At 39.6% G+C, this 24672-nt stretch overlaps 1 protein-coding gene across 1 annotated transcript in view; it reads right to left on the bottom strand.

Annotated features, from left to right (window-relative positions):
- Positions 1-24212, bottom strand: part of CD36 (CD36 molecule (CD36 blood group)) — a 36142-nt gene extending 11930 nt beyond the window's left edge. Inside the window, exons 1-7 of the mRNA XM_063445442.1 lie at positions 24031-24212; positions 22350-22507; positions 12151-12295; positions 10421-10600; positions 3090-3181; positions 1395-1444; positions 891-960 (exon numbers count right to left, since the gene is read on the bottom strand). Coding sequence (XP_063301512.1) covers positions 891-960; positions 1395-1444; positions 3090-3181; positions 10421-10600; positions 12151-12295; positions 22350-22507; positions 24031-24150 — 815 coding nt within the window. The 5' untranslated portion in view covers positions 24151-24212. The remainder of the gene's footprint in view (positions 1-890; positions 961-1394; positions 1445-3089; positions 3182-10420; positions 10601-12150; positions 12296-22349; positions 22508-24030) is intronic.
- Between the last annotated feature and the right edge of the window lie 460 nt (positions 24213-24672).

Genomic DNA, 24672 nt, shown 5'->3' with positions numbered 1-24672 from the left:
ACATCAGATTTTGTTTGTGTTCATTAAACCCATCCCTACCAAGCACTTTTTGATAAAGAAAAATATTAACATAACATTTATTTAAAATATGGGGTGTGTAAATAAGCCAAATATATAATAAAACAGCAAATCAAATAAGTATACATTTTTTCAATATTTAATTTATTCCAGAAATGTATGTTTCAAAAAAGGAGGATGTTATAGATAAAGACTTAGCTCATAATTTGGTACCTTATGACCCATTAATTATTTTGTTCCCCATTTACTGAAATTCTACAACAAAATTATACCACCTGTTGGCTGAGGATCCTATAGTGAAGCTGTCTTTAAATATAGATTTTTATGTATATGAGGTTAAATGTCATCCCACTAATGTTATTGAGACTGGATATTGTCTATTTATATTTCTCAATACGCCATTATAACGGTCTTTCGACCATTAGCTGTCATCTTGACTTATACACTAATATATGTCTATATTCTACTGATCTTAAGAATTTTAATGTGTTTATAGTACAGTACCCTTTGGAACACACTTTCATTTTTTATGGAGTTAATAACATCCAAAGATGTGGGACTTTGATGGGTGCACAATTTGCACCATCCTATGCCAACTTATATATGGGATGGTGAGTGAAGTCCCGGGCTTTGGATGTTTAAATCCATTCAGGCGTAGTATCCGTTTTTATAAAAAAAAAGTTTATAGATGACCTGATAATTATTTGGTCCGACACTTATGTTAATTTGGAAAGGTTTTTTGGTTTTGTCAATGACAAATGAAATCCAAGAACTAAAATTAAAAAACAAATAAAGAATATGGAGTCTGTTATTACAAAAAAATTGCCAACAGCCCATATGTTAGGTGTATTGAATAGAAATAAAAAAGTTACCTGCAGATCTCTGAAGAAAAGAAGTATAACAGTTTATTTTTATCAACCGATGGTGGGAATGAAGCGGCATCTGTACCAATAAATATAAAAGGAAAAAAAATAAAAGAAGATCACAATAAGCATTCTAAAATAATGGGCAGCTGATTGCTGCTTCCGTAAAGCGAATGAGTAGCAAACTGGACATCAAAAATACAGTTTATCTCGACTTGCTGTTTAATTACTTCCTTTATAAACATGTAGAAAGGTGACAGTGGGAAAGAAAATTGCTTATCTTCTTCTCGTAGTTGGCCACTCACCTTGAGGGCAGTTGCTGAACACAACTTCACAGTTATCATATGAATTACAGAAAATATTTGTTTTTCTATCCCTATGATTTATGTGGTGTAAAAACTAGATATGCCTTCACAATGATAATCATTAATCATATAATTGATTCATATATGAATATGTCATAATATGTGTAATCCTATATATGAATTGTCAGACACATAAGCTAGAACTTACCTGAACCATTAAGCATATCACAATAGTCATCTTTCCAGTATGAGAGTGTTCTAACAAAATTGAAAAATGGCTGTAAGTAATTGTTCCAAGGTAATAAAACAAACAAACATTCATTTATGATTTCTGAATATTTTGTTATAAAAAATATTATTATTATTATTAATATTTATAAATTGTCAACACATTCTGCAGCATTAAACAATGGGTGCACTAACAGACAAGTATTTGTAACCAGGCGAGTTGGACATACAGAAACAGAGAGGGTTGAGGGCCCAGCCTAATGAGCTTACATGCTAGAGGGAGTGGGCTAAAGTGACACAAAAAGTAAGGGTAGGGGTAGATCAGTAGGTTGCTAAAATAGTATTCACTGAATGCTTAGTGTTTCTTTTAGTTTTTTGTTTTTTTATGACAACTGCAGGAGAGGAATCAGGGTGCATGAAGTGAAAGATACTAAGTGGTAATGCTGACGAGTGCTGTGAATGCCTAAACAACCTGTTAATGACTATATAACTGGCTATGCCATCATGTAGTGCAGGGCTTTATCACCTGTTCATGGCAGACTAGCATGCAATAAAAAATACCAGCAGAGTAGGGTACCAAGGAACCACAGGTATCATTGGATCCCGTGGGTCCCCTCTGATAGCTGGGCACACTATTAGTGGCCTTTGACTGACTGTTGAGCTATGTGCAGCGCTCAAAGTGAAATCTGTTGGGAGGCATGCTGTAATAATTCAAAACTAAGTGATGGTTTGTCAGGTGATTTGTTTATTATCACACATTATTGATCTTGGACGTTCATTGCAAATATTGGTGGCTCTATCATCTCCCTAACAATGCCACTGGTAAAAAATAACACAAACAATTGTATGCAAAAATAAATGGCACACTATTGGAATTAACTACAGAAGCCCAGTATTACAAATAAACGGCCTCTCTGGGCTTCCGTATTAAATAAAACTTGATGTTGGACAGTCCTTCAGAAGTTCCAAAGGAATATTTTTTCAAGTTTGAATAAATGAGGCTAAATGTCTTATTTTCTGCTGATTAAAGTTAAATTATGTAAATATATATAATGTAAATATACAAAGCATTACATCATAGTAACAACCCCTGGATGTTGGGCTAAGGTAACATCCCCAGGATGTACTTGGAAACCAGAGTAATCTGAATGTACATTTCCTGGTTAAATACTTTGTTGTTGTTGTTGTTGTTATACCAATTCTGAAAGTATTGATTGGACAATAATTAAACAGAAACACGAGTGTGTTAAAGTAGACAAAAATGACATCCTGAACATACCTAAGAAAATTAATATCCAAGGAGACATCTGACTGCTATTTTGGGGTCAAGAAGGAATTTTTTCCTAGTTTGTTGCAAAATTGGAAGCGCTTCAGACTGAGTTTTTTGCCTTCTTTTGGATCAACAGCAAAAGCATATGTGAGGAAGGCTGAACTTGATGGACGCAAGTCTCTTTCCAGCTATGTAACTATGTAACTATGTAATACTTTAAACATTAAACGTTGTTATAAATATTGTCAGGTTATGTTAGTATGAAATCTTGGTCAATATTGTTTACGAAGTACCAAATTGTTAGTGGATAATTAAAATAACACATGCACGATAAACATGTAGTGCAATGTAAAATAATAACTTAAGAACAAAACACAGTATATTTTAATGCATTTTAACATTTACCTTTCTCCCTTGTATCTGTTAATTAATGCAACCTGGCTGATACCATCTTTGCCATTATACACATTATAGCTACCGTCTGTGGTTCCATTGTACTGTAAGATAGAGGAAAATAAATTTCAGCAAATATCATTAAATTTAAAAATAATCTAAATTCCTGTTTATTCCTGGATGTTGTGTAATGTATTGGTAATAATATAGTGAAACACTAACAGATGTAGAGATTAAAGAAACCAAAGAATATAGTTACTTGCGCAATATCCCAAATCCTAATGCACATTCAAATAACTGGAGGTTTTTAGTATCACTTCAATGGCCATTTAAGTGTAAGCTCACCTGCCACGTCAAGGCAAAACGTCTTAGGTGAGTTGTACACGAACAATTCACCTTGCTGCTTTCAGCTTCAGCTTGCTTTGACGTGGCATTTTATTGTATGTATTGCAGCCAGGGCCGGCCCAAGACATTGTGCTGCCTGGGTCCAAGAATGAAATGCTGCCCTCCCCCGCCTTGCACCAAAAGCACGCCAACATCCATTATGTTATGCATTGTGTGTAGTGAATGCAATGTCTGTGTAGTGGATGCAGTGTGTGTATATCATATTCAGTGTGTAGTGAATGCAGTGTGTGTGTGTTCATTGGATGCAGGGTGGGTGTGTCGTGGATGCTGTGTCTGTGTGTCGTGGATGCTGTGTCATGGATGTAGTGTGTATTGTATGCAGTGTGTGTATTAAATATAATGTATGTGTGTATACTGGAGGCAGTGTGTGCTTGTTTAGTAGATACTGCAGCTGTGCGTCGTGGATGCTGCGTCTGTGTGTTGTGGATGCTGCGTATGTAATATTGTCATGGATGTAGTGTGTATTGTATGCAGTGTGTGTATTGAATATATTGTCTGTGTGTATACTGGGGGCAGTGTGTGTGTAGTGAGAGTGACAATGGTGTGAGAGTTACAATGGTGAAAGGCAGGATGTAAGGGTGACAATGGCAGTGTGGGGGTGGGGAGCATGATGTGAGGATGACAGTATGGGGGCAGGATGTGAGGGTGACAGTGTAGGGGGCAGGATGTAAGGGTGACAGTGGTGGGTTGCAGGAAGTGAGGTTGACAGTATGGGGGCAGGATGTGAGGGTGACAGTGGTGGGTGGCAGGATGTGAGGGTGACAGTGGGGGGCATGGTGTGAGGGTGACAGTGAAGGCAGGGTGTGAGGGGGACAGTGACAGAGTCAGGGTGACAGTGGGGGGCAGGGTGTGAGGGTGACAGTGTCAGGGTGACAGTGACAGTGAGCCAGTGGGGGGGAGCAGGGTGTGAGGGTGACAGTGACAGAGTGACAGTGGGGGGCAGGGTGTGAGGGTGACAGTGTCAGGGTGACAGTGGGGTGAGTGTGGACGGGTATGCAGGGTAAAAGTGTAATGGTGATGGGGGGCAGGGTATGTAGATGACAGTGTCAGGGTGAGGGGCAGGATGTGAAGGTGACAGTGTGGGGAGCATGGTGAAGGGGGTGACTGGCTGTGAGGTGGAGGCAGGCTTCCCACCATTAAATAACTTTTTCTTTTGCAGTGCTTTATTCCCTGGTGGTCCAGTGGAAGGTTGGAATGGCGGGACAGTGTGTAGGAAAGTGACAGTATAGTGAGGCAGTGTGTGGGGAGCATGATGTGAGGATGACCGTATGGGGGCAGGATGTGAGGGTGACAGTGTGGGGCGCAGGATGTGGGTGACAGTGGTGAGTAGCAGGATGTGAGGGTGACAGTGGTGGAGTGGCAGGATGTAAAGGTGACAGTGGTGGGTAGCAGGATGTGAGGTTGACAGTATGGGGGCAGGATGTAAGGATGACAGTATAGAAACATAGAAACATAGAATGTGATGGCAGATAAGAACCATTCGGCCCGTCTAGTCTGCCCAATTTTCTAAATACTTTCATTAGTCCCTGGCCTTATATTATAGCTAGGATAGCCTTATGCCTATCCCACGCATGCTTAAACTCTTTCACTGTGTTAACCTCTACCACTTCAGCTGGAAGGCTAGTCCATGCATCCACTATCCTCTCAGTAAAGTAATTCCTGATATTTTTAAACCTTTGCCCCTCTAATTTAAGATGATGTCCTCTTGTTGTGGTAGTTTTTGTTCTTTTAAAATTACTGTGTTGGGGTAGGATGTGAGAATGACAGTATGTGGGCAGGATGTGAGGGTGACAGTTGTGGAGCAGAACTTGAGGGAGACAGTAGCGGGTGGCCATGATAACCCGCAGGAGCTTGTGAGCCCTCTATCACATGGTCTGCAGTTCTGCACTCGGCAGAGCTGCAGACTGGAGGCTCTCCCCCGGCAGACTGATGGAGGGGCCCCCTCCTTGTGTCGGGTCCTCGAACACTGACCGAGGACCCAACTGATTAGTCTGCCCCAAGGTTTAGAGAGCTTCCTCTTCTGCACATATATTCAGCAGAGGCGGCCTGAGGAAGCCATTGCCCCAGTCCAACCTATGGATGGGCTGGCTCTGATTGGGGCTGATGTACAGTATAACTATTTATATATAAATGGGTGGTATATACTTATTCCTCATTCTTGAGTCCTCTACCACAGGCCCAGGAGTCTGAGGTGTTTGAGCAATATCTTAGTTGTTCCTTGCACTACACTTTTCTGGACAGTAATCTCAGATGTTTCACCTGGAAACTGTTGAAGCCACTCCCCCCACTTTGGAGTCGCAGCCCTGGCACTTTCAGTGTTCCCTGACTAGAGGGGTTAAAAATCAGGTTGCTCTAGTACATCAATTAGGGAGCTACATAAACCCTATTCAGAGGGAATTCAGTCTCTCTTGTGAAAAGCTGGGGCGGAGACAGAGAGACTGTGAGTCAAAAAGACTGCTGGAACTGTGTGGGAACAAAAAGGTATTTTACATGCCTTTATTTTTATTTGTTAAACTACTGGGGTCAGCTTAGCTGCCCAATAGCATAGAAAGTGTACTCTATGTTAGTTAGTCTCCAATGTGGAGTAGGTGTTTATTTTGGTTTTCAAGTTTTGGTGTGGCTCAATTGGGGCCTGCTTACTAAATAAGGCTTTCCTCATATTGGAAGAAAGAACTGTTTCTGTTGTTTATGACCCAAGACCCGGCCAGCCTGCTCACTCTCTTTCTCTCTCTCTCTCTCTCTCTCTCTCTCTCTATATATATATATATATATATATATATATATATATATACTGAACAAAATTATAAACGCAACACTTTTGTTTTTGCCCCCATTTTTCATGAGCTGAACTTAAAGATCTAAGACTTTTACTATGCAGACAAAAGGCCTATTTCTCTCAAAAAATGGTTCACAAATCTGTCTAAATCTGTGTTAGTGAGCACTTCTCCTTTGCCGAGATAATCCATCCACCTCACAGGTGTGACTTTTCAAGATGCTGCTTAGACAGCATGATTATTGCACCGGTGTGCCTTAGGCTGGCCACAATAAAAGCCCACTCTAAAATGTGCAGTTTTACTCTATTGGGGGGGGGGGTCAGGGGAGGTCAAAAAACAGTCAGTATCTGGTGTGACCACCATTTGCCTCATGCAGTGCAACGCATCTCCTTTGCATAAAGTTGATCAGCTTGCTGATTGTGGCCTGTGGAATGTTGGCTCACTCCTCTTCAATGGCTGTGTGAAGTTGCTGGATATTGGCAGGACCTGGAACACGCTGTCATATATGCCGATCCAGAGCATCTCAAACATGCTCAATGGGTGACATGCCCGGTGAGTATGCTGGCCAACCAAGAGCTGGGATGGTTTCAGCTTCCAGGAATTGTGTACAGATCCTTGCAACATGGGGCCGTGCATTATCCTGCTGCAACATGAGGTGATGGTTGCGGATGAATGGCACAACAATGGGCCTCAGGATCTCATCCTGGTACCGCTGTGCATTAAAAATGCCATCAATAAAATGCACCTGTGTTCGTTTCCTACCCATACCATAACTCCACCACCACCATGGGCCACTCGATCCACAATGTTGATATCAGCAAACCGCTCACCCACACGATGCCATACACGCTGTCTGCCATCTGCCCTGTGAAGAGAACACCTGTCCAAAGTGCCAGACGGCATCGAATGTGAGCATTTACCCACTCAAGTCGGTTACGATGAAGAACTACAGTCTGGTCGAGACCCCTATGAGGACAACGCGCATGTAGATGAGCTTCCCTGAGATGGTTTCCAACAGTTTGTGCGGAAATTATTTGGTTATGCAAACCGATTATTGCAGCAGCTGTCCAGGTGGCTGGTCTCAGACGATCTTGGAGGTGAAGATGCTGGATGTGGAGGTCCTGGACTTGTGTGGTTACACGTGGTTGTGAGGCTGGTTGGATGTACTGCCAAATTCTCTGAAACGCCTTTGGAGACTGCTTATGGTAGAGAAATTAACATTCAATTCACGGGCAAAAGCTCTGGTGGACATTCCTGCAGTCAGCATGCCAATTGCACGCTGCCTCAAGACTTGCGACATCTCTGGCATTGTGCTGTGTGATAAAGTCTTATACAAAGTCTTAGATCTTAGATCTTTGAGTTCAGCTCATGAAAAATAGGGGCAAAAACAAGTGTTGCCTTTATAATTTTGTTCAGTGTATATTATGATAGGAGCCCACAACAGGGACTACTGTTGCCTTTAATTTTCACATCCTTTCTCACTATATATCCTCTCTCTTTGGGTCTTCCGGTGTAGTAGCACTATACCATCAGGAAGAAGGAATATGAGAAGAACAAATAGCAAGGACTCAAAGAAGAACTAGAAAGGATGTAGAAAGTAAAGGCAGTAGTAGTCCCAGTTGTAATAGGAGCACTAGGGGCTGTGACTCTATATATATCCTTTTGGCCAACTCCTTGGTTTTGCACCCCTCCCTATGACAGGTGCGTCGTACAGTGCATCCCTCATTCTGGTTAAACAGTCCTACTTTTCTTTTCTCATTAGTGCATGCTCCCACAATCCTTGGCATCTCTTTAATACTTTTAACTCTCTTCTTCGCCCTGCTGTGGCCACCCCACAAACTAATCTTTCAGCTGATAGCTGTGCATGTTACTTTACTGACAAGATTAAACAGTTAAGGAATGAATTCTCCCCCCTTCATCTCAACCTCACTTGGACCATACCATCGCTACCCTCCAAATATCTTACCTCCAGCTACTGAACAGGAGGTGGCTGCGCTTCTTCTCTCCTTTCCTCTCGTCCCACCACCGCTTGATCTTCCCACCTAATCAGAGCTCTCACCCTTTGTCTTGTACCATCCTTAACACACATCCTAAACTGCTCTTTCATCTGGTGTTGTCCCTGCTCCCCTTAAGCATGCTACTGTCATACCCATCCTAAAAAAGCCATCCCTAGACCTGTCTTCCACTTCCAACTATCGTCCTATATCCCTGCTTCCTTTTTCCTCAAAGCTTCTATAAAGACTTGTCTTTACTCGTATGACTCACTTCCTAAATTCCAATTCCCTCCTCAATCCTCTTCATTCTGACTTTCGCCCCCTCCATTCTACTGAGACAGCTCTTATTAAAGTTACAAATAATCTAATCATAGCCAAATCCAAAGGCCACTTCTCCATACTAATTAATTCATTTGGATTCCACTACCATCTGTACGCTAACGACACCCAGATATATCTCTCCTCCCCTGACCTCTCCCTGCTGTCCTACAACGTGTCACCAATTGCCTTTCTTCTATCTCTGATTGGATGTCCTCCTGCTTTCTGAAACTCAATCTCTCTAAAACAGAATTTTTTGTTTTTTTTCCTCCTTATAACACTGATCCTCCTCCTTCACTCTTCCTGCAGGTTGACGGTACCTGCCTCACCCCATCCTTTCAAGCTCGCTATCTTGGTGTCACTTTAGATCCTGGCCTCACCTTTGCGCCTCATGTCTAGTCTGTTGCTAAAACCTGTTGATTCCAACTTAAAAAACATTGCCCGCATATGCCCCTTTCTTATGCAAGATGCTGCCAAGGAGCTTGTTCATGCTCTAGTAATCTCGCACATTGATTACTGTTATTCTCTCCTAATTGGTCTCCCTAGAAGCCATACTGCCCCCATACAATCTGTGGTGAATGCTGTTGCCGCCCTTTTATTGTAAAGCTCTGCGGAATAAGCTGGTGCTATATAAATACCAATAGTAATAATAATAATAATAATAATAATACAAGGGCCCTATGTAACCTTGTACTGCAGAGCATCCCAGGTGGAATTTTTTCCCTTCGTAAGGGGGGGTAATCTCATAACAGCGGACATTAGGTTGTTAGAGTAGGACCTGCCAAAAATGGGGCACATTGACGTTGTGGCAGGCTTATGCAATGTATGATCATATACTAAACCCTTTATTTGTGCCTAGAATAGGTGTTTTTTTTTTTTTAAAAACTAATAAAATCTGTAAGCTTTAAAGTTGTTTAGTGGATGAGTGAGAGCGCCGGATCTTGTTTATACAAAAACTCAGTGGGCTGGATTAAAATTACATAGAGACCAAACAAAATAGTCCAAATTGTGCTTTTCAATATCAATATGTAAATAGCTACACTCAGCCCCAAATGGGAGGGTTACACAGAAGACTGAGCCTTTCTACCTTTGTATAATACATTTCCATACTATTTAGAATATTAGCAAAACTGGCGTCTAATATGTACAAAACCATTTTACCTCCAATTATATTATTTGCATGCTTGCTCCTTTTCTTACTCAGTTTCTCTTTAATGTAATATGCTACATAAATTACCATCCACAGTGCAGTGACATCAGTAATCTATTTATAATGATTCCACTTGGTTAAGATTAAGGGTTAAGGTTGAGGTTAGGTTTAGGAGGGAGGTTTGCATAAGATGGGGTCTTTAACGTTAGAGGAGCTTAGGGTTATCAGGTGTTTAAGGCAAGAGGGATTTAGGGTTGGGTAAGATACCCAGGATGTCTTCATTAAGGCTAAGCACCCCCAACTTAGAGACTCCCCAACTCAGACTTTTCTCTATGTTTAAGCGCCCATAACCCTAAACCTAAGTACTTCTACTGGAGGCAATAGATTGCTATAGCTCACATAATGAGTGCAGCAGATACTGTTGTTTTTATAAGGGATGTAATGACACTCATCACTATAAATATTGATATGATGATGGAACAGGCTTTTAATGCAGCTCCATTATAGTCTAGCAATTATGATGCATGGCTTTTTGAAGTAGACATATTGCATCAGTATCAATCAGATTTGCCTAGTACAATTTTTCCATACTAACAAAATGTATTCATATGTTTGTTTGCTGAATTGTTTGTAATATTATATTATTGAAAATCAGCATTATGAATTGTATCCATGGTTATAATACATAAAAATAGTACATACTGGGTAAAATAATCCTGTTGTTTTATCTGGTAAAAGAGCATTTGGTATTTGTTCCAAAAATGGATCTCTGTAGCCCCACAGTATTTCTCTGACACTTCTGTTCTGGAACAATGAGGAATTAGAACGCTTAATAAAACCATTCACTAACGGCAGAAGACTTGAAAACATGTCCGGTGCAGCCTAAAAGAAAAAAAAATGAAAAAAAATTATGGTCACTAATGAAAAAATGTTTAAGTAGATCTTAATCATAGATGTTAACTGCAAATTATAATGTGTCTACTCTTATTATTTCATTCTTCTACGCAAAATTATATATTGCTGGTCCACGTGGTTGAACAGATTATAATAATGCAAGTGTATGTGGCTGTGCTCTTATAACAAAAAAGTCACGTGTCAATAACATTTGGCATCACAATCTGGGTGCAAATAAAGCCAATCACTGGCTCTCCTTTGTAGGACAGCGTGACAGACTGCAAATCTCAGTTCCATAGTGATAACATGTAAGAAACATACAATTCATTTCTTTCACTTGGTTGAAATCCTCATAATATTCTTCCCAATACCAGATATGTAAGTAACAAGGAATGAAAAATGTAGGTGCCAATTCAATGTAGGGTGCATTTTAGTGATTTGAGAACTATCTTAAAGGGACACTGTAGGCACCCAGACCACTTCAGCTAATTACATAGATACATAGCTGAAAAGAGACTTGCGTCCATCAAGTTCAGCCTTCCTCACATATGTTTTTGCTGTTGATCCAAAAGAAGGCAAAAAACCCAGTCTGAAGTGCTTCCAATTTTGCAACAAACTAGGAAAATATTCCTTCTTGACCCCAAAATAGCAGTCAGATATCTCCTTGGATCAAGCAGCTATTACCCCACTAATTAAAAATTATATCCCTGTATGTTATGTTTTTGCAAGTATTTATCCAATTGCAGTTTAAACATCTATATGGACTCTAGGATAGGCAGAGAATTCCATATCCTTATAGTTCTTACTGAAAGAAAACCTTTACTTTGCCTTAGATTAAATCTCCTTTCTTCCAGCCTAATAGCGTGACCTCGTGGTCCTATGTATAGCCCTGCTTATGAAGAGATTTCCAGATAATGGTTTGTATGGGCCCTGAATATATTTGTATAATGTTATCTGAGGCGCCGTTTTTCCAAACTTACCTTTCTTCGTCACTAAAATGCTCAATTTCTTTTATCAATTTTGTAGCTCGTCTCTGCACTTTTTCTAGTTTCTAGTGCTATGTTTCGTGACTTAGAAAACACCAATATATTTTTTATGCATTTAATACATATAAATGTTGTTGTTTGTGTTCATTTCAGTGCTGCAGCCCAAGAGCCTTCTTTTGCTACTCCTGCAGATAACGTTGCACTGCAACATTAACAAATCATACTAAGCACCATACCTACTACAACCTATCCTCAGTGCTTGTGGATTTAGACCTAGGAACAGGTTGGTATGTTTTCAGAAAGCATCATTACTTAATGAGGATCTATTCAATGTATTGCTGACTACATAACTTTTTGTTTAGCGCTTAGAACACACACCAATGTATATACATATACAATTTATATAGATCCAAAACTTAAAATGACATACTTTAAATAGTTTTTGTTTTTCAATATAATTAACTTGTGATTAACGTATTTAAATGTAGCTGTATTGCACATTTGCCAAATAATTGGAATACATTTGCAATAATTTGTATGTGATTAACTTACAGCAACAGCCAGGTTTAACACGGTAAATATGTCATGTTCTGAGCCATTTGATTTGTCTTCTTGAAAGATGGCTTCGTTTGGTTGCCAAAAAGTTACAGTGCCGTTGTGATGCTGCGTCACATTTAATTTAGGTAAATGTCGCGTCCTATGAAAGAAATTAAATATATGTCTATATTAGTCAGCTTTATTTGTAAATGTTCATATTAAAGTAAAGCTCCCTGTTAAAACAAAAAAAAAAACATTGCACTTTATCTGTAAGGTATAGAAGCCCATAGCATATTTGTGCCTCACATTCGTAGTTAAACCTCACACATAATCTCTGGTTTCGGTTACTTTACAAAGTATTCTCTCTTAAAGGACCACTCTAGGCACCCAGACCACTTCAGCTTAATGAAGTGGTCTGGGTGCCAGGTCCAGCTAGGGTTAACCCATTTATTTATAAACATAGCAGTTTCAGAGAAACTATGTTTATTAATGGGTTAAGCCTTCCCCCAAACCCTCTAGTGGCTGTCTCATTGACAGCCGCTAGAGGCACTTGCGTGATTCTCACTGTGAAAATCACAGTGAGAGCACGCAAGCGTCCATAGGAAAGCATTGTAAATGCTTTCCTATGCGACCGGCTGAATGCGCGCGCAGCTCTTGCCGCGCGTGCGCATTCAGCCGACGGGGCGGAATGGAGGAGGATCGGAGGCAGAGATCTCCCCGCCCAGCGCTGGAAAAAGGTAAGTTTTACCCCTTTTCCCCTTTCCAGAGCCGGGCGGGAGGGGGACCCTGAGGGTGGGGTATGTTTTCCTGGCACTAGAGTGGTCCTTTAATATTTTAAAATGCTAGTCTCTTAAATAAAGTGTTGACAAAACTAGAGACACATCCTCATACATGGCTCTACTGAACATGGAAAGTCATTTTTATATGTATTTTATGTAGTTCCTCTCTGCCTTTAACTTTTTTGTGTTGCTTTATTACTTAACATCTACTTAATTTGGCAAACTATTTCTAAATTATGACTTGAAACAGCATGTTTGAATACCAGATTCATAATTAGTAAGTAATTAGTTCATCATTAGAGATTTTAATTATCCAGACATTGATTGGGCCAGATGAACTAGCAGTACAGTTAAGGGATACAGGATTAGCACCAACTACAACAGATGCTTGATTTGATCCTGCCATAACTAATAATGTGGACCTATTTTCAAACATTCAAGTTAGGGAGCACTTGGGAAATAGTGTCCATAACATGATATCATTTGAGATTAACTATAAAAAAGAAATTAGATGTGTTTTACAAAATGTTTCATTTTAAAAAGACTAATTTCAAATCAACTGGCAGGAACTATTTATTGGCAAAAGCAAAGAAGTTAAAGGAAATATCTAAACAAATTCTACAAAAGTAAATTTCTCAATACATACCATTTGAAAACATATATAAAATAAGTAATTTAAGACCAATGTGGCTTTGCAAAAGGCTCAGTCAAGTAATAAATGATATGAACATTTAAAGTGAACCTGCTTTGAATAATTTAACTTAACTGAAATCGCTCACATATACATTGCATACACCATATATCACAAAGATACATGGTGTGTTCAATGTAAAACACAAATTGACTCACTTTTCCTATGTTCCAGTGCATGCGCTGTGGTTGCTATGGAAGGAGAGCAGAAGCAAGCCTTAACAGCAAGCAGGGCACTAGTGCGTTGGGAACACAATGTTTTTTATTCCTAACACTATAGTGTTCCTTTAAGAATTACTGAAAGCATAATGGATCTGAAATATTTTTTCCAGTTCAGCTGTTTCAGACATTTGCAGCAGTCAAGCACATGTCACAATAAGATAAAGTTTCTAATTCACAGCTGAGCATATTATGCATGACTTTCAATAAAAGAAAAATCACTGGCAATATAAAACATATCGAAAGTAGGTCTGTTACTACTCTGCCACTGTTGAAAATGTTATATAGATACAGTCTTTATGATGTATTCATATTCAGATTGTGATAGAATTTTACTGAAATTTCCATCCAAACAAAATATATAATAAGACATATTTTGTCTTGTGGTGAAAGCCTAAGCAATGCTTGCAATGTCTGTGGGAATCTATAAAACATGACGGTGGAAGACTTTTTTTCAAGTTTTGTCAATTTTCAACAACATCAGCATCCTTGTGGGAGACAAGCATCTTCTCACACATTGCAAAAGTTGGTATACTGTATGTCTTGTGAAAGCATTTATACACTCTGAGCAAGCTCAAGAGTATAACACTGGCATGGCCCTTTGCAGTTAAGTGTCAGTATGGAAAGATGCTCACTGCAACAAAGAATCTATCAACCAGATTTGTAGTAACTGCAATCAATTAATTGAGCTAAAGTTGGGTGAAACCAGACCAGGGGCTAGCACAATCTCCACAAGCTTAGATCCAAATAAAGAAGAAAAGTCCAGGCACTCCTAAGCTCAGCAAGGCAAATTTATCGGAACAAAGTTTCGACCCACACAGGGTATTTGTCAAGCTGACACCCAAAGTGGAATGCACATATTTAATAGGCAATACAATTAAATTACGTGACATTCATTTTAGAACAATTAATACAAATTACATAATTAAATAATTAGATTATTCATCACATATGCTTCAGAGACTTAAGTTCCAGCAAAATGATGGGGAAAATGTGGGAGGCGATTAGAAGTTAGTTGTCAAAATAGATGCCCAACACCAAGCAACTAGTAACAGATAAGAGCACAAATACGCTGTATAATGGGGAGCACCAACTGGCACCATAACGGAGTCAGTGCCTGAATATGCGGCTGACATGGAATGGAACACATGTTGGCTGGCAATCCCTTAAATTTAAATAGCTTAAGCATAGTTTAGATAAAGAAGATTAAAATATACAGAGGTTAAAAACTAGAGCGCTCCAAGGAACATTTATGGCCATTGAAGCAATGGACCTTTATCAGTTTTATAGTAGATATGAACACTTCAACTGCGTCACAGAATTATTATTATACATTTTCCAATCAGATATGAAGACTGATTTGATTCGATCAGCCACTTATTCATCACCTCAGCTGATCTTAAGAGTATAAAATATTTGCATTAAGACTAAGCTTAAATGTTTTAATTTAGTGTCTGAATTTCTGCAATTACTGAACTTTTAATTTTAATAAATGTTTCACTAATATTGCCAAGCTCTTAATTATTTCAATGAAAAATAAGAATAATTTGAAAAATAGGCTGTATAACTAGTAAATTGATATCAGATAAAAAAAACTTTAAAAAGGTAGACTGCAGTGGAGTAAAATGTTTAAATTTGAATTAATATAAATGTACACAATTTTATTTTTCATGTATTTGCTCAGCCGATTACAGGAATAATAATGATGTTTGGGAGGGTTTTAGAGGACATGAAATATTACCATGTCTGTCCCAAAAGATGAAGTAAAAAATAAATTAATTAAAATAATCAAATGCATAAATGAACCCAATGGCATTTGTTGGGATGCTTCCCAAAATATTATGAAGATGTTAAAATAATAATAATCCCAAACCAATGTATAATCCTAATTATCTGTAAAATCAAGTGTACTTTAGTTGCTTTTACAGCCTACATAGAGCCCTGTAGTGTGCTTAGAACTTGACTTAGAGATTCGTTTTGTGCCAAACTGCAATTCTGCAGAATTCAGGCCAATAAGACAATTCTGATTTCTGAATCACCATGTGGCAAAATCTCAGAGAACCAAACATATTTGGTCTAGTTCCTGACTCAAAGTGTTGCTCCTGGCACCAGAAAAAAGAGGGATGGAATGGAAAAGATTTTTTGGGTGTGTGCAAATAAGTAGCTTAGTTTCCCATGATGGATAAAAGGTTTGTCCAAACATGTGGGCTTGATCCCCTGTCCAATAAAAAGGTTTTTTTTTTTTTTTTTTTAAAGTCACTAAATGTTGATTTTATTAACAGTAAAAGTAGTGACTAATAGAATTGAAAAAAGGAGGAGCAATAAAACTATACTTCCAAGCTGAGTTTTGTAGACATTTTTATTTCAGCTACTGAGGAAGATAGACCAGTAGTGATCCTGTGTGTTTACTCACACCTATCTGTGTGACAAATGGGGGAAGCCTGGGGAGTGTAGTTCAATAACAAAGATATAAGTTTTTTTTCTTTCCTAACCAAGGTCATTGATACAAGAGATTCAACCCGTCCCATCATTTTATTTATTTTTATTTTTTTTAAAAACTTTTTTTTCAAATTAAATGACTCTTGCTGCAATGGCACTGTTTTTTTTATGTTTTAGACGACTGTTACAGACTGGATGTGTAGGAAGCTTTGTTCTTGTCAGAGTGAAATGGGTGAGTGGGTGGTCAATAGCTCATTAACTTTTTCCCTTTCATTTTTTAATAAATCAATTTTTTCGTTATTACAAGATAGCAAAAGAAAAAAAAGAGTACAATCATTACAAAACTAAGTTCTCTCATTTCCTATTTTCCAGATATATAATAATTTCATTTTGGACACTCAGAATTAAATTGAGGATGGGTGTCTCTGTTCCCCCTTCCCAACACCTCTGCGTGTGTCACTGTTCCATTTTCCAGCCCCTCTGTATAACTCTGTGTCCCCTTCCCCATTTATTCTATGTGTGTCCCCTTTCCCAATTCCTCTTTGTGTGTCCCCTTTCCCAATTCCTCTGTGTGTCTGTGTCCCCTTCCCCAATTCCTCTGTGTGTCTGTGTCCTCTTCCCAATTCTTCTGTGTGTGTCCCCCTCCCCAATTACTCTGTGTGTCTGTGTCCTCTTTCCCAATCCTGCTATGTGATGTGTCCTCTTCGCCTGTTCTTCTGTGTGTATGTGTCCCCTTCCCCAGTTCTTCTGTGTGTCTCTGTGTCCCCTTCCCCAGTCCCTCTTTTGTGTCACTGTCCCCTTCCCCATGCACCCTTGCGTGTCTCTTTATCTCTACTCCTTCTTCACAATTGTATGCCTGCACTCCACCCTTTTGTAGTATGGCAAGGCAGATCTCAGCAGAGGATCACTTACCAGAGCCCCCCAGAATAAAAAAAAAAAATATGTTACTCTATAGCGTGAAAACTGACTTTCCAGCCAATGGGATTGTAAGTTGGATTTAAAAGGCAAATTTTTACATTCCTTTATGATGAAAAACAGAGTTTGCCTTTTTGTAAAAGATTTGGGAGGTATTAATAATTGTGCAGCCATCCCTCCAAATTATTTACATTAGCATACATCTTGGACAATGTTGCCTGTTGTCCATGTGCAGCATTTTACTGTAACATAATGCATTAGAAAAACCATACTGGGGGCGGGGCTGACCAGCAAACAGTCCAGACGCCTGAATGTGGAGCTCCGTCCGGAAAATAGAACAAATAACACCAAAGCGGGTGACCAGATTCCAAAACAGGAGCCAAAAGCATGCTCCCACCCCAGAGACTACAATGGGGTAAAAAAATAAAAAATTCCACCCACCAGAGGCATACAAACAAGCCGACATCAGGCTCTATTCGAGAGGCCTACAATGCCGACACCAACCAAAATGGTGCCCGAGGCTCGCAGCGAAGAAGAGGCCTCAGGGGACTCTTAGGATGATAGAGAGAGCCTCACCTCAGCCCAAGCGGAGGACTACCAAGATTCAGAGTTGGAGGAAGACTCATCTCCGGTGACCAAGAGAGACATCAGGGACCTACTGCAGGAGATGAGGGAGGTCTGGAAAGCAGACATTAAAGAAATCCAAAAGGATATAGGGGCTCTCCAGACATGAATCAAGGAAGTAGAAGGCAGAGAGGAAACTAGGGACCACACTCTGCAAGTTACCCAAGACTACATACATAACCTCACAACAGGCCCAAAGTCTCACCAGAACCGTCACGGCACTGGAAGCAAGACAGGAAGCGAAATGTCCGCCTCAGAGGCATCCCAGAAGCAATTGGAGAGGACGACCTACTGCCATATACAAAGAGAATGATGGGCAATATTGACATTAAAGGTGGCAAGGACCGAAGCATACTACTTACCGCATTCCGAGTTCGGAAGGCAGCGGCAGCTCCAGACGACACACCCAGGGACACCATAGTCGTAACAAGGGATGTAACAGTGCGAACGGTGCTACTGTCACACTCCAGGGAACTCAATACTGTAAAATTTGAGGGGCATAATGTGACAATCTACGGGGACATCCCGTTTGCTGCACTGATGAGGCAGAGACAACTAGCACCGATAGCAAAACAGCTCTGAGAGGCAACGATCCGCTACAGATGGGGGACTGACGGCTCATTGCAAGTTCTGAAGGGAGACCAGTCACTCACCCTCGCCTCGGCAGAGGACCGAGCCCCGTTCCTCCAGCAACTGAATCTGTCCACCAGAGACGCTACCCAGACCAGCTGCGAGGAAGATAGAGCCTAGCAGTCGCTCAGTAGGGGACCTGCAGCGGCAAAGCCAAAAAAGAAGCCTACCTGATAACCCCCAGCACCACATAGCCATCTAAAAAGTCCACACTCTACACCAGTACTCACACGTTGCTGGCTCCCTTCCCCACTCCAGATGCCACCTGGAAAAAGCAGCCAGACATCTAACACCCCACACTATATAAACCCATAAGCCCACAACATGCGGCACTCACCAACAGGTGCACTAGGCTGCTTGCTCAGAAGTAGTTAATGTGTTAGCCGCGGCTCTGTAGGACCTAAATACCCTTGGACCAACAGCTGCAGGCTTTGTGTTATGCCCCCTTCTCTTTCGTGATTAGTTTACGTCATCAGTTATAGCCCTTTTCTTTACAATTTCTTTACCACTTAAAGGACCACTCTAGGCACCCAGACCACTTCAGCTTAATGAGGTGGTCTGGGTGCCAGGTCCTTCTAGGGTTAACCCATTTTTTCATAAACATAGCAGTTTCAGAGAAACTGCTATGTTTATGAATGGGTTAAGCCTTCCCCCTATGTCCTCTAGTGGCTGTCTCATTGACAGCCGCTAGAGGCGCTTGCGTGCTTCTCACTGTGATTTTCACAGTGAGAGCACGCCAGCGTCCATAGGAAAGCATTATGAATGCTTTCCTATGTGACCGGCTGAATGCGCGCGCAGCTCTTGCCGCGCGTGCGCATTCAGCCGACGGGGAGGAGAAGAGGAGGATCGGAGGAGGAGAGCAGAAGGAGATCTCTCCGCCCAGCGCTGGAAAAAGGTAAGTTTTTACCCCTTTCCCCTTTCCAGAGCCGGGCGGGAGGGGGTCCCTGAGGGTGGGGGCACCCTCAGGGCACTCTAGTGCCAGGAAAACGAGTATGCTTTCCTGGCACTAGAGTGGTCCTTTAAGGATACCAAGTGCAGAATAATACACCAATAATACATTAACTCAGGAACAGCTTACACTTACCCAAGATGCCTGTAACCACAGGTCCCTCCAATATGCTATACCCCATATTGCACTTACAGATGTCATAATGTGTTGACTCATATATGATGTTGTTGATTCATCGCCTTATTACCTTACTACTCTAATACCACGATAAAGTTGTATTTTGGGTGTGCAAAACTCAATAAAATACAAACTGAAAAAAACTAAAACCATACTAAAAATGATCAACCACAAAGTGATTAAACATGTCACTGTATCTATTCTATGTAAGGTGATTAACCTTATTGTGATATCCTATTTGCAGAGTGTATATTAATTATACAATTTAACTCTAGGAGCACAAATACAATTAGCCCATTGTTGATATTCACACAGCTGTTACATATTTGTACAGTAATGACAACATTCCCTATTTCCATGGTTTGAGAACGTTGCAACAAAACAAGAACATGCGACATCAAACACCTATACTTTTTTAGAAATGAGAAGGGAGTATGAAGAGAACTTCTTACAGGACATGTCTGATCGGATGGCAGGCACTTATGAGTGCAGCATATGTTAAGCGGAAAGTCTTACTGAAATAATATAAACAACCCTGCACAATAGGGTTTAATCACTAAAACGTGAATTGTGATATACTGAAAAGTAAATTGCAATATTCATATCTAGATAGCCAAGTAATAACGGAGTTGGAGTATTTTTCCAAATCATCTATTTTAGCATTAAAGTCTAAATGGTCCTATACCAAATAAGGCCAAACCATTTGGTGCAGTGCAGTACATAGTCATTTGGACTGCAAAACCCAGACATTTTTTTCACCATATTTAAAGGGACACTACAGTCACCCAGACCACTTCAGCTCAATGAAGTGGTCTGGGTGCCAGGTACCTCAGGTTTTAACCCTTCACATGTAAACATAGCAGTTTCAGAGAAACTGCTATGTTTACATTGCAGGGTTAATCCAACCTCTAGTGGCTGTCTCCCTGACAGTCGCTAGAGGCGCATCTGCGATGTTGGATGCGAAATTCGCATTCAACGTGCAGAAAGTCCATAGGAACACTATGACACTATAGTGATCCTTTAAGGATGTCCTGATTTTGCAAACCCCTGTATTAAAATATAGTCTTAAAAAACTCCCTTCTGCCTCCATGCTGCAGGTGGGAGCATGTCTACTAAACAAAGAGCAGCCAGCAGACAGATTTATTGCTAACCTTTACTAATATAAGTATGTGAGGGAGTGAGCTGGGCAGCAACACTGGAAGTCAAGGGTCCCTCTGTATGTAGTGATTTTTAACCCCTTAAGGACACATGATGGAAATATTCCATCATGATTCCCTTTTATTCCAGACGTTGTGTCCTTAAGGGGTTAATTACAGTATGACTAAGGGCATTGGGACCTGTAGCCACTAGGGGGTTGTGGAAGGCACCCACATTTGGGTGACTGAACCATCGCACATACACCTATTTCTTTTTTTTCCATACACCCCCCCCCCCCCATCTGCAGCCAATGGGTGAGGGCTGGGGAGGGCAATAACATGTTTGTATTTTAGAGGCTTCACCAACAATAATATGAAATTATCTGTCTAAATAAACTGTTGCTAATAATGATAATTTAACAGAACAAAGAGGGCTATATTAGTTGATAAAGACTTTATCAAGATTCCCTAGTCAAGATTTTCCCCTTTGGTTTTCATAAATGGAATTGTTTTTTTATTTACTACTCCTCACTTGCCCGTGCTCTAACATTTTGTGCAGAGGGATTGGAGAATGGGTAAGGATTGGGAGAGACACAGGGGAGCAAAACGTATATGCACTAGGTGGCTATAAAATAATCAACTTAAAGCTGACTTTATGCATTGTGCAAATGCTCTAGCTGCTTCTCTCTCTCTAACAACCCAAAATTCTCCTGTCATCATGTGGCAGTGTGGCATATCCCCTACACTCACTGTACCCACCTTTTTCTTCATCCCTGACTGTACACTGGGGGCAGCTTCTGCCTATTAGTAAGAAGGGGAAGAGAGGAGAGGAAAATTGAGCCCTAAGGAGAGATGATTCAAAGTTTAGGACTCATGAAAGAGAGGAGATAACAATTCCAGGGCTTGTAAGATGGACAGAAAGACTGGGTTGATAGATGGATAGGAGAGATTGGCATATGGTATGTGTAGGCTTAAAATATAACCTTAAAAACAAAAATGGGTACAGTGCTAAAAGTATGTGAGGGAGTGAGCTGGGCAGCAACACTGGAAGTCAAGGGTCCCTCTGTTATACTGTTATCAACTAAATATGTGTATCATTTTATTGGTGGGTTTGTTCCTTTTATTAGTATTATCTTAATATGATGTTTCAATATTCCAAGTTGGTTCAGTGCATAGAGCACAACAAGTCGGTGGGGCAGTACCGCACAGTCTTTAAACTTCACCAGCTGTTACTGCTTACAAGTATCCCTCCAGCACATTCTCCACCAGAAACAAGGCACTTGTGAGGTATGGCCAGTTTAGCATTTTCTGTCTATAATATAATATAATATAATATTCATAATCATCTGCACTAGGACCAATAGACCCATAATCCAGTACTGTAAGCAGGGTATATGTTTAAAATAACATACTCTGTAATAGATGCTTCAAAAATAGTAAACAAGTATCACTAATATTCAAGATTTTAAGAATATGCTTTTTGGTATCTTAGTTTTAGAAATTAGCATGCCATTAGACAATATTTACATGTATTTGACATTTATAGAAATCAGAATAATGTACAGTTAACATGGCTGGAACTTAGCAATGAAAAGGTTAACCTGTAAACACAATTTGCAATGGTTGAGTTTGCTTCTCTAACAAATGTTTACTTACAGATAAACATATGGACCTCTTTGTCTTAGTTGTGGTACTTCTGCTTGCAATACCTTATCAGGATTTAAAACCTCATATACCCAAAAATATCTGTAGACTGGACTTCCTGTTACAACCCAGTTTTCATAGGCAATGGTTCCATCTTCAATTACTGCTTCCTGTTACGAAAAAATAAATAACATATCTTTGAATGCATAAGACAACTTTGGAAATATAATGCATTGTATATTTCAACTTTCAGATTCAGAATATTTGCATCTGACATTTGAAATTCATTTTTAATTTCTGGCAATTCTAATTTTAGTGAATAGCCCTTCTAATGTCAGGTTACCCCCAGAGGCTGTAGCTATGCTCACATTGGGTTCCATTTCTCTAGCAGCTTGTTCCTCTCTAATGAAGGCGTAAGAGGAAGTTAAAATATTGGGACAGGTTGCCAACACGTAGAAGCATCTGTAAAAATTTAGTAAACCTAGTTCAACCAGGAGGGGGTTAAATCGGGGTTAAAAGGTGATGCTAGCTAGACATATTATGGATCTTTACTATACCAGTGCTGCATCTAGATTTAGGAACCCACAGTTCATAGTATGATGCATCACTGTGGTTTACCGGATGTAACTCACAGTATACAGTGGTACACTAAACTGAATAGTTGTAAAATGAGACCTGTATTGTAATATGATATATGCCTATTTATATATTAAATGATCTGCCTGTTATTCTGATAATACATAATGTTGAAGACAGCAAAAATGTGTCATTGTGAAGCTTACGAATGTCTCCAGGATCCCGAAGTTAGGTTTAGGGTTAAAACTTGGATAATGCTTAATGAATCTTTTAATAACAGTTATCCTTAATTCACCTCCTCATATTTTAGTAATATCAGGGACGGACTAACAGTTGCCTGGGCCCCCGGGCAAAATTAGTACCTGGAGACTGATATATGCTGGTGTAGATGTACCTCGTATTTGATTGTATGTACATGTAAAGGGATGTATGTTTCTGTGTGTATTGTCACTGTGAGCCCTGGTGTAAGTGCCTGGTGTATGTATGTCTGTGTGTTGTGTCATGAATATGTGAATGCAGAGTATATTTAAATACATGTTTTTCGTTTTTGTTTTTTGAAATAGAGTAGTATGCTGCACAAATGTGTATTTGTGCAACATGGCAGTATGTATATGCACTGCAGGGCTCCAAATTTAGCATCTTGAATTACAAACCAGGTGTTAAAAACTATAAGCCACCTTAAAGGAAAACTCAGTAATACAAATGTGTAATTCTGGCACGATATGATTAAAACAGCCGTTTAGGTCTCCGGCCCTCCTTACCTGTCATGTTAAAAAGGTAATTTACTTACATTAAGCTGTAGTTGTTCTGGTGACTATACTGTCCCTTTAACTGCTTGTGCTTTTTTTTTTTTTTATTCATTCGAGTATGTCCATGACACCAGAGTGTGTATGCAGGGACATATTTGTATATTTTATGCTAAAAAGGGGAAAACAGTTTTGAACATTCCAAGCATTCTCTTATATGTGTTGATACCAACTGTTAGTTTTGTATTGCCTTAAAAGTAAGATATTGTAGAAGGTAAAGGATGGCTCTATAATATCCTATAGTACAAACAAAATTACTAGCACAAAATGAATAATTAAAATAAATGAATATTATTTAAGAGTCACTGTACCTTGCTGACTTTATCACCAACGATTTTATCTCCCAGGGGTATAAGAATTCCACCTAATATTGCTAGCAATCCTCCGATGACCGATGCAACAGACAGCCAAATTATTGCCTTACAGCACATAGTGCCTTGTATAAGTCCTTACTGACAAACAGGCTTGAGACTTAAGCTGCAGTTTCTTTTATAGTAATTTTCCTGCATGGGCTGGCAATACAATCATTACTGTATAACATACTGATAAAGGGAAAAGGAAAATCTGCCGGTCATTAGAAATCAAAGTACAAGACACAGCACAGAAAGATAAGATAATATGTATGGCAAACAATACAGTAGAGTTTCTTGGATCACAGTGCATTTTTAAAAACAGCTGAAAGCTCTGCAAACAATATTTGCATTAATTGTTTTGCTAAAATAACTTTATCAATACACTTAGAAACTGAGAAGCATCATCTTATGCTTTCTATTTGTTTTACACATATAGCTGTAAATATACACTGCTCAAAAAAATAAAAAAAGGGAACACAAAAATAACATATCCTAGATCTAAATGAATTAAATATTCTTCTGAAATACTTTGTTCTTTACATAGTTGAATGTGCTGACAACAAAATCACACAAAAATGGAAATTACATTTGAAGTCAAAC

Source organism: Pelobates fuscus, chromosome 3 (genome assembly GCF_036172605.1).
Source record: "Pelobates fuscus isolate aPelFus1 chromosome 3, aPelFus1.pri, whole genome shotgun sequence".
Taxonomy (NCBI): Eukaryota; Metazoa; Chordata; class Amphibia; order Anura; family Pelobatidae; genus Pelobates; species Pelobates fuscus.
Note: the sequence above shows the minus strand (reverse complement) of the source record. Positions and strands in the feature narration are given on the sequence as shown.